The 14,131-nt window shown below is 39.9% G+C and overlaps 1 protein-coding gene across 1 annotated transcript in view; it reads left to right on the top strand.

The window, feature by feature from the left end:
* Positions 1-14,131, top strand: part of LOC103022724 (protein phosphatase 1 regulatory subunit 1B) — a 41,742-nt gene that overhangs the window by 16,002 nt on the left and 11,609 nt on the right. Inside the window, exons 2-3 of the mRNA XM_007237299.4 lie at positions 11,120-11,203; positions 11,800-11,875. Of these exons, the coding sequence (XP_007237361.3) occupies positions 11,120-11,203; positions 11,800-11,875 (160 nt within the window). The remainder of the gene's footprint in view (positions 1-11,119; positions 11,204-11,799; positions 11,876-14,131) is intronic.

Below are 14,131 nucleotides of genomic sequence, written 5' to 3'. Positions count from 1 at the left end.
CGCCCCAACCAGAAGCCGTGGATGACTGCAGAGGTGCGTGCACTGCTGAGATCCCGAGACAAGGCCTTTAAGTCAGGGGACAGGGCTGGCCTCCGAACAGCTAGAGCCAAGCTCTCCCGGGGGATCAGAGAGGCAAAGCGCACCTACGCAAAGAAAATCCACGCCCACTTCCAGGACACTACTGACACTCGGCGCATGTGGCAGGGCATCCAGACCATCACCAACTACAAGTCACCTCCACCTGCTTGTAACAGTGATGCCTCCCTTCCAGATGAACTGAACTCCTTCTACGCAAGGTTCGAAGCACAGAACTACACAGCAAGGAAGACCACACCTCCAAACGATCAGGTACTGTGCCAACCCATGGAAAGCCCCAGGACCAGACAGCATACCTGGTAGAGTGCTCAGAGGATGTGCAGAACAACTCACGGATGTTCTCACGGACATTTTCAACATCTCTTTGAGTACTGCAATCGTGCCGACGTGCTTCAAGACGACCACCATCGTCCCTGTGCCGAAGAAGTCTCAAGTGTCCTGCCTTAATGACTACCGTCCCATTGCACTTACTCCCATCATCATGAAGTGCTTTGAGAAGCTGGTCATGAGGCACATCAAACACCAGCTCCCGTCCTCACTGGACCCTCTGCAGTTTGCGTATCGTCCAAACAGATCAACAGACGATGCCATCTCTACTGCGCTCCACCTGGCTCTCACCCACCTGGACAACAAAGACTGCTATGTTCGAATGCTGTTCATCGACTTCAGTTCAGCATTCAACACCATCATCCCTCAGCATCTGATCGGAAAACTGAGCTTGCTGGGCCTGAACTCCTCCCTCTGCAACTGGGTTTTAGACTTCCTGACTGAGAGACCACAATCAGTCAGGATTGGAAACAACACCTCCAGCACCACCATACTGAGCACCGGCGCCCCCCAGGGCTGTGTGCTCAGCCCACTGCTGTTCACTCTGCTGACTCATGACTGTACTGCAAAGTACAGCTCAAACCACATCATCAAGTTCGCTGATGACACAACTGTAGTTGGCCTCATCAGCAAGAACGACGAGTCAGCATACAGAGAGGAGGTGCAGTGGCTGACGGACTGGTGCAGAACCAACAACCTATCTCTTAACGTGGATAAAACCAAGGATATGGTTGTTGAATTCAGGAGAGCTCCAGGTGTCCACCACCCGCTGAACATCAACGGCTCTGCTGTGGAAATTGTGGATAACACCAAGTTCTTCGGTGTTCACATTGCAGAGAACCTCACCTGGTCCCTCAACACCAGCTCCATAACCAAGAAAGCCCAGCAGCGCCTCTACTTCCTGCGGAGACTGAGGAAAGCACATCTCCCACCCTCCATCCTCACCATGTTCTACAGAGGCACTGTAGAAAGCATCCTGAGCACCTGCATTACCGTCTGGTTTGGGAACTGCAACACCTCAGATCGCAAAACCCTACAGTGTATAGTGAGGACAGCTGAGAAAATCATCGGAGTCTCTCTTCCCTCCATCACTGAGATCTACACCACACGCTGCATCCGCAAAGCCACCAGTATTGTGGACGACCCCACCCATCCCTCACACGGACTCTTCGCTCTGATGCCGTCCGGCAGAAGATACAGGAGCATCCGAGCCTCCACTACTAAACTCTACAACAGCTTCATCCACCAGGCAGTCAGACTTCTCAACCCCCACCCCACCCACCACTCACCCAACACACTCACACAAAAAACTAAACTGTACACCCCCCCTTTACACACACAAAGAACTGAACTTCACCCACACACACACACCCAGTCAGCACACAGAGGCTGACATGTCTTTATTCCTTCAGCAATATTTGCTGCTACTCTCAATAACTATAAACTATCTACCTCAGTAACTGCTGTGATTATATATGTTACAGTATGTCACACATCTCTGCACCTTATCTCCACTATACACTCTATTATACCGTATCGGTACTGCACTGTCCTGTCACTGTCTTTAAATTGTCTCGTCTTTTGTATTTATTGTATTTATTGTTATTTAGTGTTATAATTTTATAACTTTATGTTGCACTGTTGTCACTCCTGCACTTTATGTTGTCTATTGCTTGTGGTTCTATGTTGCACCATGGTTCCGGAGGAACGTAATTTCATCACACTGTGTACCTGTACTCAGATGTAATGACAATAAAAGCCTCTTGACTTGACTTGACTTGGTATAGTTACTTTGAAAAAGTAATGCGATTACTGATTACTGATTACTCCTTTAAAAAGTAACTTAGTTACTTTATGGATTACTTGATTTTAAAAGTAACTAAGTTACTTTACAAGTTTCTTTATTAGTTACTTTCAGCAGCTGCAGACACCACCTCCCGCCGCCTTAACATAAAAATTATAACCAGTTTTGCCAAAACTCCCTTTATTGGAAAATGCATTTTTAACAGCAACAATGTATCTCTAGACATTTAAAGTTGAACTATTTCCTGAAAAAATAAGTTTTTTAATTAAAATAAAAGACCATTTCTCTTGAATTAACTTAACATAAATTATTTTTTTTATAAAAAATAAAATATGGTCTTTCTTGATTTCACTTAACATAAATACTTGTTTTTATAAAAAAGAAAAATAAAGAAAGTCTTTTTTGACCTGAAATATTTAACACTGTAAATCTTAACATTGAAGCTGTTGTTCTCTGCAGGTTTTATAAAACAGAACCGTGTATATGGTCGAGGCCAGGGATCACATATATGCGGACTGCGGTCCAGGTCCGGACCCAGACGTTGTCCAGTGCGGACCCATACCAATAAACTACTGAAAAGTATTTAATTTTGACAGCATTCATTTAAAGCGTCAGAACTTTTCTTGTCTTTACGGTATACGCGCTCTGCGGCACAAAATCTTCAAACGCTCTCCTCTGCCAATCAGATCTGTGCAGACCGCTGCCCTGGCTAGTGAATTGGGACGCGGCCGGGAAAAAACGCCTTTATAAAGAGATAGGGAGCCCGAGAACTGGCGGAAAAACGAAAACAGGCGGAAACAAAAGGCACGCCGAGCGGGAGAGAGAGACAGGGGAGGATTGTAAAGGTGACGGGAAAGGGAGCGGTGTGTGTGTCTGTGTGTGTGTGTGTGTGAGAGAGAGTAGGTGGAGAGAGAGAGAGAGAGTAACGCACAGTGACTTGGATAAGTAACTTTAATCTGATTACTGGATTGGAAATAGTAACGCGTTAGATTACTCCTTACTGAAAAAATGTTACTAAGTAACGCGTTACTGACATCACTGCCCACCACAGAGTGATTTTAATCCAGCACACAACAGAGTGATTTTAAACCACCACACAACAGAGTGATTATAAACCACCACACAACAGAGTTCAATTTCATGCTCCAAACATTACAGAAACAGTTTGGGGGCTGCTCTTTCCTGTCCCAACATAACTGCACACCAATGCACAAAACAATCTCTATAAAGACATGAATAAGCAAATTTGGTGTGAAAGAACTTGACTGGCCTGCACAGAGTCCTGAGCCCAACCCGATAGAACACCTTTGAGATGAATAAGAGTGGAGGCTGTGAGCCAGGCCTTCTCGTCCAACATCAGTGTCTGACCTCACAAATGCCTTTCACATTCCCATAAACACACTTCTAAACCTGGTGGAAAGCCTTTTAAGAAGATTTGAAGCTGTTATAGCTGTAAAGGGTGTGATGACATCATATTATCCAAATATGTGTCCAAAGGCAGACAAGAGATAACCTCTGGAAATATAGTGTACTTTGTTAGCAAAGACTAAAGTAGTATATACAATATACATTTTATCAGCAGTGACACTGGCAGATCTGTTAAAAATTGCAATTTAAGTAACAGGTAATGTACAATAAAGATGTACAATATTGATAAGTGGCATTGCATCCAGTGTTAACTGTAGGCTACAGTAGGCATGCTACACACATGCAGTCAGTGTTGAATAACGAGCTGTGGTGGTATTGATTGATGAGAATGCTCATGGTGCAGCCGGGGCGTGAAACTGAGAGAACACACACTCTCCTCTGACCTCTGCTGAGCTGTGCACTTGTTGGGCCGTCGCTCCGGGGCTTTATACGAGCTGTTTCTCTGCACAGTGAGTAATACTGGAAACCACAACAGCTACTCTACGCTTATCAGCCGCCCACTACTTTCGCCTACTGGATTTGGAGTAATTGGCTGGGAGTGGTGTTCATGCCTGAGTGCCTGAGTTTCAAACTCACACACACACACACACACACACAAACCGTTACCCTATGGAAAGCATATTTAGTATTAGTAGATAAACTTATGTGATCATGTTCCTCCGGTCTTTTTCCACTTCGGCTGCACTTTTCTAACACACACACACACACATGCACACACACACACATGCACACACACACAAACACACACACACATCAGACATTTTGGCTTGCCTCATCAAACTGATGAGCACAGTTGTAAAGGCAGTGAGTCAGTATTGTGATCTAATGTAATTTCTCAGCTTCAGCACTATTACTGCTGGAGTCACTTTATTAGAACCCCCTGTATACAGTATACAGCCAAAGACTGCAGCACATCTGTGTTAGCCAGGTGAGGTGTTTCTAATAAAGTGGCCAACAAGTAAAATTACAGGGCAGGTGTTTTTAATAAAGTGGCCAGTGAGTGGAAGAAGGAGGCAGATGTTTCTAATAAAGTGGCCAGTGAGTGGAAGCATGAAGCCGGTGTTTCTAATAAAGTGGCCAGTGACTGGAAACATGAAGCTGGTGTTTCTAATAAAGTGGCCAGTGAGTGGAAGAAGGAGGCAGATGTTTCTAATAAAGTGGCCAGTGAGTGGAAGCATGAAGCCGGTGTTTCTAATAAAGTGGCCAGTGACTGGAAACATGAAGCAGGTGTTTCTAATAAAGTGGCCAGTGACTGGAAACATGAAGCTGGTGTTTCTAATAAAGTGGCCAGTGAGTGGAAGCGCAATGCTGGTGTTTCTAATAAAGTGGCCAGTAAGTTAAAGTACAGGGTAGGTGTTTCTAATAAAGTGGCCAGTAAGTTAAAGTACAGGGTAGGTGTTTCTAATAAAGCGGCCAGTGTGGGTAGTAAGTGAATGTAGGCATTGTAAATGGTTTCTAAGAATAGTTGTAAAGCTCAGGGGAATACTTTTGAAATAATATGCTCTTAGTTATGACCTCTGTAACTGGGTCAGATGTTTAATCTGATTCAACAATCCACTCAGCTCTTCATGAACCTGTCCACCACTCAGTCCGATTGGACCGTGCTTTCCATCTTTGTTTTCCCTGTGATTAAAGTGTCATCCTTCATGAATTAATATTTATAATGGAATGATTTTAACATGCTTTTAGACCATCAGTGTCTGAAATATAGCGCCGTCCTGCTGCTATTGAGGAAAGGTGTTGCCATTCATCCGCTGTGTTGTGTTGATAGCTCTGTTACGTGTGAGCAGTCTATAAACTCAGACTAATAATAAATGTGGGTGAACTGGTGTATAAAGGGCCAGTGTGGGAATAAGTGTTGGCGAATGGTGAAGTTTTGTATATAGAGAGCTGCATTTCACACCTTTCTTGGAATAGAGGAGAAAAACTGGTTGCCTTGGCAATGAAACCATCCAGTTTCACAAACGTAAAGCATTATCATGAAACAAATGCTCAATAAATATTTTCCAATAAGGACAAATATTGTTAGAGCAAGCCCATACAGAAGTCTGATATATGACTGTATATACACATATCAATATTTCACAATACATGTACATACACTGTGTATCTAAATCTCAGTGCACACACCCTCTAATTAATTCAGCTACTTTAAGTTACATTAGTTGCTGACACTGATGTGCAAATGAACACAGAGATCGTGTTTATTCCCTGTAGAGATAGAATAGACCCTCTAGAACAGACACATATGAACCTACTGACATCATAACTATTGTTGGGTGGGGAGTAGAGGGTATTAAGCTGTGGAGCAGTGGAACTGAGTTCTCTGGATTTATGGAGCTCCATACAATACTTTTGGGATCATAAATGCTGTCCACCATATATTGTTAAAGGCTAAAGGCGTATGTTGCACATATACACTGCCAGGTCACACACTCTAATATTAGGTTGAACTGCCTTTGTTTACTGCATGCATTCACTGTGGCATCATTTCCACAACTTTTGCAATGTCACATTTATTTCTGCCCAGAGTTGCATTCATAAGATTATGTATGTGATGATGGGAGATTTGGAGCACATTGCAAGTCTTTTCCAGCACATCCCAAAGAAAATGATTTTTCATGATTCCTGAACCCAACACTCTTTTACAATCTGAGTCCTTTGAATCCTGGCCTTGACCTCTTGGAATATGGCCGTGCCATCAGAGAAGAAAAAATACATTGATTTAAATAACCTGGTCTATATTCAGTATATTCAGGTAGTCAGCTGACCTCATTCTTTCAGCACATACTGTTACTGAACCTAAACCTAGCAACTCCAGATCATAGCTCCGACCCCACAGGCTTGTACGGTACACTCTAAAAAACAGATATACGTACTTTTTTGTACTCAAAGGTACACTCTTCATAATTCTACCCTCAAAGGTACAATATTGATGTTTACAGGGTCAGATCTGTTCCCTCTAAAGTACAAAGTAATTCCTAACAGCAATAAGTACAGATTTGTACCATTTAACCTGCAGCCAAAAGGTACATCCAGTATTCTGTATCACTGTACTAATAAACAATATATATTTAAATTGCATATTTTTATTTGAAAGCCAGACAATTTTGTATCATCAAATTTTTGAGCCATATTTAGTTGATGATAATGTTTATAATCTTTATAATCTTTATTGGTACAAAAACCATGGGTACAAAAAAGGACTTTCACTGAAAGGTACTTTTTTTTACCTCAATATAAGGTACAGCCCCAGAGACAAGCTTTGTACTCTTTTAAGTACAAATCTGTTCTTATTTTTCTTAGGCATGATAAGTGCATCTTACCCTGATGCTCCATCACTCTGCAACAGGATAAATCTGGACTCATCAGACAACACAAGCTGCTTTCATTGTTTTTGAGTCTGATCTTTACGCTTCATAGCAAACTGAAGTCCTTTTATCTGCTTAGCCACACTGATTAGTGCTTTTCTTAAGGCTACACAGATCTCTACAAATCTCTTGATTTCCTTTTGATTGTGCATGTGGAAATGCTCGTACTTTCACTATAAAACATATCCCTGAATTCTAGTACTGTTTTTCTGACGTTTGATTTCACCAAAATTTTAAGTGATCTTAACCTAATTTTAGTTGTTGTAGTAATGTCCTTAGACTTCTCCTTAGATGTTTCCTCTGTTTAAATCATGCCAATAATTTGAAACAGATTAACATCTTTTCCATGACCACAGGTTGTGTCTGTATTTCCACTACATCAGTTATGGTCAAATAACTTGCTGCCAGCTGAAAAATAATCACTTATTCCTTAATTATCAAATGGGAGGATCTCACATGCCTAATTAAATCCAATTATATATATATATATATATATATATATATATATATATATATATATAATTGTATATATATATGTATATTGTATATATATATATATATATTTAAAATATGTCATAAAACATAAAAAGTAACTTATGAGCTATGATTTAAATTACTAGTATTTTTATTTCCATAACATCCATAAACTTTTGCTATTGTACCAGTGTCACTGCTTTGCTTAGTTCACCAAAATTGGCCATGCTAACAATGTCTGATCAGCAGTGGTGCTGTACTCGAGGGCTGTGATAAATAGAGCTGGATAGTGATGAGGAGAGCTGATGAATTATGCAGCAGCAGGTGGGCCACAGCTGCAACTGTGCACCTACAGTGACCCAAAAGACCCTCAGAAATGAATGAATTCTGTGTGTTGGGAAACTATTCTGGGTCATATATGTACAGCTGTAGTAACCTTTTAATAATTTCTCTCATATTGATGTTTCTCATTAAGTAGCTGGGCTGACTCAATAATACACAATCTGTACAATGCCAACTCTTTAAGTAAATATCACACATTTCCCATTTACTTCCCTAATGGGTGTAGCCACAAACCCCCACTCACCATCAATGAGTGGTTGTCTCTCGCAGGCTGCCTTCTCCTATGTAATTCTGTTATGTTTATTTAATGGTTGACTGCCTGGAATCAGTGCTGATAGCCATAAGATTTACTATTTTCTGTACATAGAAGATATGTAAAAGCTCAATGTTATATTCAATATCTTACGCACTTGTGGTGTTTGTTGTTATTTTATCAATAAAAGTGCTAGTTAATAATGCTAGTTCTTTTTTCTAATTTTAGTTAACCTAAAATTAACAGGTCAGATGAATAAGGTGTGCATGAGCAGAAAAAACCCAAAACTCTGCGGGAGTATGTCCTTCCAGGCCTGGAATTGTCCCTCCCTCCACTAACTCAAATAAACTAATTTAAGTGATAAAGTGATTTAAGTAGAGCTGACCTGATGTCCTGTTTATGCAACTATACAATTCTATTTGAGTTGAATAAACACTTGAATTAACTCTTTGAATTAAATTGTAAAGGAAGTAAAAGTGTATTTTGTATTAACAAAGCAACTTAAGTGTTGATGTCTTAATGCAAAGTTTGAACAACTAGTTTTCATATTTTACTTAACCTTAAATTTAAGAAAGCATGGACACAAACTTTTTTATTTGAAATAAAAATATATTTTTTACAGTGTGCTAACAAACACAACTCTGGCTTTAATGGTATTGTTTGACATTAATTGTAAATGGCTTAACCATTCTATTGGTCTTGGATTTTAGAAGGCCATTCGAGCTGAACCGTGGGATAATATTCAGCGTTGGTTGAAGAGATTTGTTGAGTCTTGGCTATTAGAGGGAATTTTTAGATGTTCATTGTTTATGCACAGTATCTACATAATACGAAGAATTTGGTTGGAGTTTCCACAATCCCTCTATGGATTACACCGTGTCACAAAGCACAAAAATCTGCCACATGAAATTTGCCCAGGATGGGAAATGCAGCGTGGATTAGGCCCGAGAGACACTAGCGCACATGATTAGGGGACGGGAGTAAAATAGCAGCCAGGCTAATCCCTCTATCTGTGCTCTATTTCACCCTGACACAGGAAGTCATTACAGATTTACATAACCCAGGGTGCAACAAATCCTGCACTGCTCAAACCCGTCACTCCGTTTTCCACATTTCCTGACTGATTTGTTACCTTGGCGACTATATGAAGAATGGACATTTTGATTGGTTCCCACCCACATCCTGCAGAGGATTACAGTCCAGTGCTTATAGATCTGTGATGATGATCTGCAAAGCCTGATTTGGCATCCATGGCTAAACTCACGCCCGCGTTCTGTTCAGATTTGATCAGTTACTCCTTTGGTGGCAGATAAGATAAGAGATAAGACAAGATAATCCTTTATTAGTCCCACAGCGGGGACATTTACAGTGTTACAGCAGCAGAGTAACAGCAAAGCACACTGTAGCAGAGAAAGAATTAAGATTTGGTGTAAAAGAAACACTGCATTTCAGTAAAAGAAAATCGTACCTACAGTAAAACATGGTGGTGGCAGTGTGGTGGTCTGGGGCTGTTTTGCTGCTTCAGGATCTAAAAGACGCTGTCTACCAAAAGGTTCTAAAGGAGAATGTCCAGCCATCTGTTCATGACCTCAAGCTGAAATGAACCTGAGATCTGCAGCAGGACAATGATCTAAGTCACACACCAGCATGTCCACCTCTGAGTGGCTGAAGAAAAACAAAGTGAAGACTTTGTAGCTGCCTAGTCAAAGTCCTGACCTGAATCCTTTTGGGATGTTGTGGCGTTCCATTCTGCAGAATTCAGCGCTGAGATTAGGAGCAACTCATTCATAGTGTTCCACACCCCCACAGAGTTCCACAAAGAAACTGTGGCAGGAACTTTATTGCATGGGTTTGCATGGCCACATGCAGATCCTATATCATCCAGAACAATGCCATGGGACAAACCTATCTTATTTACCTGACAGTCTGATGGACAAGTCTGGGTTTAGGGAATACCAGAAGAACATACCTGCCAGACTTCCAAACTCTACAGTTTGGGATAATGCTATCTAATGCAATGGGTTTGTCATTTGCTCTGTAGTTCCAGTAAAGGACAAACTTATTACACCTACTTTGTGCGTCTATTTACTGGTTAGTTTATTCAAATCATCTATCCTATGTGTCCGCTCTCTGGTCATGCTGTAACCACCATTTACCAGTGGTCAAGACCAGCCACAGGAGGAATAATGACTGTTCATCAAATTAGCTGCAGTGTCCAAGTGTGCTGTAACGCCAGACAGAGTGGAGCGACCCTAGCCAAGTCAAATGAACAGACAGGTTTATTAACAGGCTGATAACCAGATATTACAGATATTAGAGCCTAACAAACAATAATCTCACCAAATATCAGAGCCGTAGTAGTATAAACAGTCCATGTTCGAAACCAAAAGACAGTCCAACCAAGCATTAAATCCAAAAGGGGCAAAACAAGAGACATAAACCGATAAACCAGAAAAGAGAGTCGAAATGAGAAGGCACTAGAAGAACACATGAGAAACGCTTAGTATGCAACCAAAGTCGACAGTACCTCACGAAGATAGAATACATAATGCAGCCTTAAATACAAAACACATGATGAGCATAACCCGGAACTTCCTCAGAACACAGGTGAATCTGAGCGTCGGAGCGTAACGTGATTGGGCGAAGGAGAGCGACTGACGGTGAAGTCGTAAATCATAGGATTCTGGGAAATGGAGTCTGGTAGTGTGGAAGAAGAGTCAGGCTGCATAACATGTGTAAATGGGGCTACAAACAAGCTTTGTACTTTGTAAGTGGCCAGCGGGTGTTTCCACATATGATAACTTTATAAGAAATGCATTATAAATCTGGTAAAAAGATCATGCAGTGATTAAGTTAAGCTCAGAGTCTGCAGATATTTTTATATTGCTGGTAATAAAGGAAATGCACAATATGTTTTTTCTCAGATAAAGAAGATGCTTATGATAAGGCAATAGATTATTATATTACAGCTTACATGTAATACATTTACTCCTGTAATGAAGATGATTTCTGTTTTAAAATTAGATTCGGCGACGGAGACCAACGCCTGCGACCCTCTTCCGTATGACTGACCATCCATCCCCAGAGGAGGAGAATCCAGGCCATCAGGTTCGGCCATCCATCCGTCCATCCCACTCTTATTCAGTATGGGAGGGGAAAAACAAGCTGAGCTTTAAGTTCAATTCTTTAAATGAACTGCTTTACTGGGAAAGATTAAGCACTTTTAGTATTTGACCACAAAACAATGTTAATATCAGAAGGCTTATGTAATTTCTGGAAATTTAACTGCAAAGAAATTTTTTTTATGAACTATGAACTACATTCATGATGTCATAAAAAAACAGTGCTTTTATATATATATATATATATATATATATATATATATATATATATATTATACATTCTATACCAGTTAAGCCCCACCCACTGATGCTAAAGTTTTAGGCAACTAAATATGTAAAGTATAACCAGGCATAGTAAAAAACTTAATAAACAAAACTAGTTCCTGTCTCCATGAAGGGCTGTCAATCAATATGTGCTTCTAACTGTTGTCCTGTTTGACCTGCAATCAAACATTAACTAATTTAAATAAATGTTGTTGCCGTAGCAAGAATTTAGTATTTTAAGCTGGAAACCTGTATAAGTTTGTAATATAATTATAATCACTGTTGAAACAGAAGGGCTAATTTTGATTTGTTTTGCAGTTGGCTGTTTGTGATAATGGACTTTTGATGGGAAAACGAGTAAACACATCCATCTATCAGCCCCCGTCACTCACAGGTAAAACAGATTACAGAAAAACACACCATACATCACCAGTACATTTTACATCTTACATCTATCTGTTCCTTACCCGCCTTCGGGCCCCAGGCCAATGCCTTTATTTTGTCAAATATTACAAATATAAACACTAAGTATTTATAGAAGAGACTTACCGTATTTTCCACACTATAAGATGCACCAGATTATAAGATGCACTATCAATAAACGTCTATTTTCTGGTCTATTTTCAAACATAAGACATACCGGATTATAAGGCACATTAAGCAACTCTAGTAAGAATGCCTACATCGAAGTGAACAAACATGTCACTAAGTTCCCTTCTAATGGAGAAGCATCTATGGTAACAAAACTGTAATAGCTAAAGTTTTTTCATTCATTTTAAATGTCTAGTTGTGGTCTCTAGTATAAATAAATGCCCTGTGAGCTGTTTTTAGTGAAAAAGGTGTTCCTGTGATCCAGTATAACACTACTTTAGTCCTGAGGAATAGTTGGGGGAGAAATGATAGGATTTCAGCTCTTCCTCATTAATATTCATACATGCAAACAGCACTGTGACACAGACGGACGGACAGTTAGAAACATTTTAAAATAAAGACCTTCTAGAGTCTAGAGAGAGACCTATTGTTTTTCACAAAGAACAAGAAAAAGATGACACCTTTAAAAAAAGTCTACACAAATTACTCTCCTGAAATATTTTATTTGGGTGAGTAAAGCACTTCAGTTTATCCAGAATAAGCTTAGATTTTCTATATTTTGTCTAAGGGTGAGTTTTCAGTGAAGTTTCTCCAGGTCTGGGTTCAGCAGCATTAGCATTAGTTGCTAACTGCAGCGTTAGTGGGATGTAAACGCCACCCGATAGAGCTAAACTAAGACACCCTGAGTGTTCTGGTAATCCAGGGTGTTATCAGCTAGCGGCTAATGCTAATGCTGCTTAATGCTGGAGAAACTTCACTCAAAATTCATCCTTATAATGCAGTACTTCAGCAGAGTGGCTTTACTGCTCCTTATTGCCTGACTGGTAACATTCATACATAAGGCGCACCGAAATATGAGGCGCAGTCAAGATTTTAGGGAAATTAAAGGATTTATAGTCCGCTAACATGGTTTACATGTCAGATATTGTTATTTTTAGGAGATCCTAGGCTACTCAAATATGTCTTCATTTGACCCTGAAACATGAAACATTTTTGGTATTTGTATTATTTGCCTAAGTTTTGATTAAAAAAATATTATTAGCACCTTTTTGCTTGTAAGAACTATAAACATTTTACATTAAGAGAAATTTTATTGGCAAACGAGAAGCCTGTATGGGCAATTATTTTAATGTTGAATCATACTGTAATGAATAGATTAATTATAAATGTAATTTACAATATTTGACAGTAGTTTAAATAAAGGAAAAAAAGGATTATCTTTTTTTATATATTTTATGAGCTGTTCATATTTATATTGGTATTCTTCATGTGGATGTATTGTGCAGTCAGAGTTGTTTCTGACTAACTGTCAGCTCGTCTCTGAGAGCAGAAACAGCCTCCAAGTGATGTCATCAGCCCCGTCCAGTCATAGTTCAGTGTTTTGATTCACTGATAAACCAAGGAAAATTGAAAATAATTCATTCAAATTTTAAATGTTTTATTTATATAGTGCTTTTACAACAAATGTTGTCACAATTTCAAAGCAGCTTTACAGAGAATACAGGTCCACGCCTCTTATGAGCAGCACCACAGAGATGCCAATATTGTGGTGACAACAGTGGCAAGCAAAAACTCCCTCACATGAAGAGGAAGAACCCTTGGAAGAAACCAAGACTCAGTCAGTGGAACCCATCCCAGTCTGGTCGACCCGCTTAGTACAATCAAATAACAGAACAAAAGCTACAAAATAAGGCCTGTAAAAGGTGGTGGACATTTAAACATTACATTTAGTGAATTATCATGATCTGTTCAATGTTTGAATGCTTTGAAGAATTTACACTTAGAGGCTGACAAATCGACTCATAAACAATTTGGATCATGAATGTAGTACAAACCCAGTTCAATGGTTGAGAACATTATTTACAAAAGCATGCGGTGGCCATGCTGTGATCATGATGTACAAAGTGCAGGGAAATACAGAGCTGGCCTCAGACATTGGATTATACAGGGGTTGGACAATGAAACTGAAACACCTGGTTTTAGAGCACAATAGTTTATTGTGGTGACGGACAGTTCTGGTGGAAACAGGAGAGTTGAGGTGTACATTGAATTCTGCGTG

The sequence above is a fragment of the Astyanax mexicanus genome, chromosome 15 (assembly GCF_023375975.1).
Source record: "Astyanax mexicanus isolate ESR-SI-001 chromosome 15, AstMex3_surface, whole genome shotgun sequence".
Classification (NCBI taxonomy): Eukaryota; Metazoa; Chordata; class Actinopteri; order Characiformes; family Acestrorhamphidae; genus Astyanax; species Astyanax mexicanus.
This window is presented reverse-complemented; position numbering and strand designations above follow the sequence as displayed.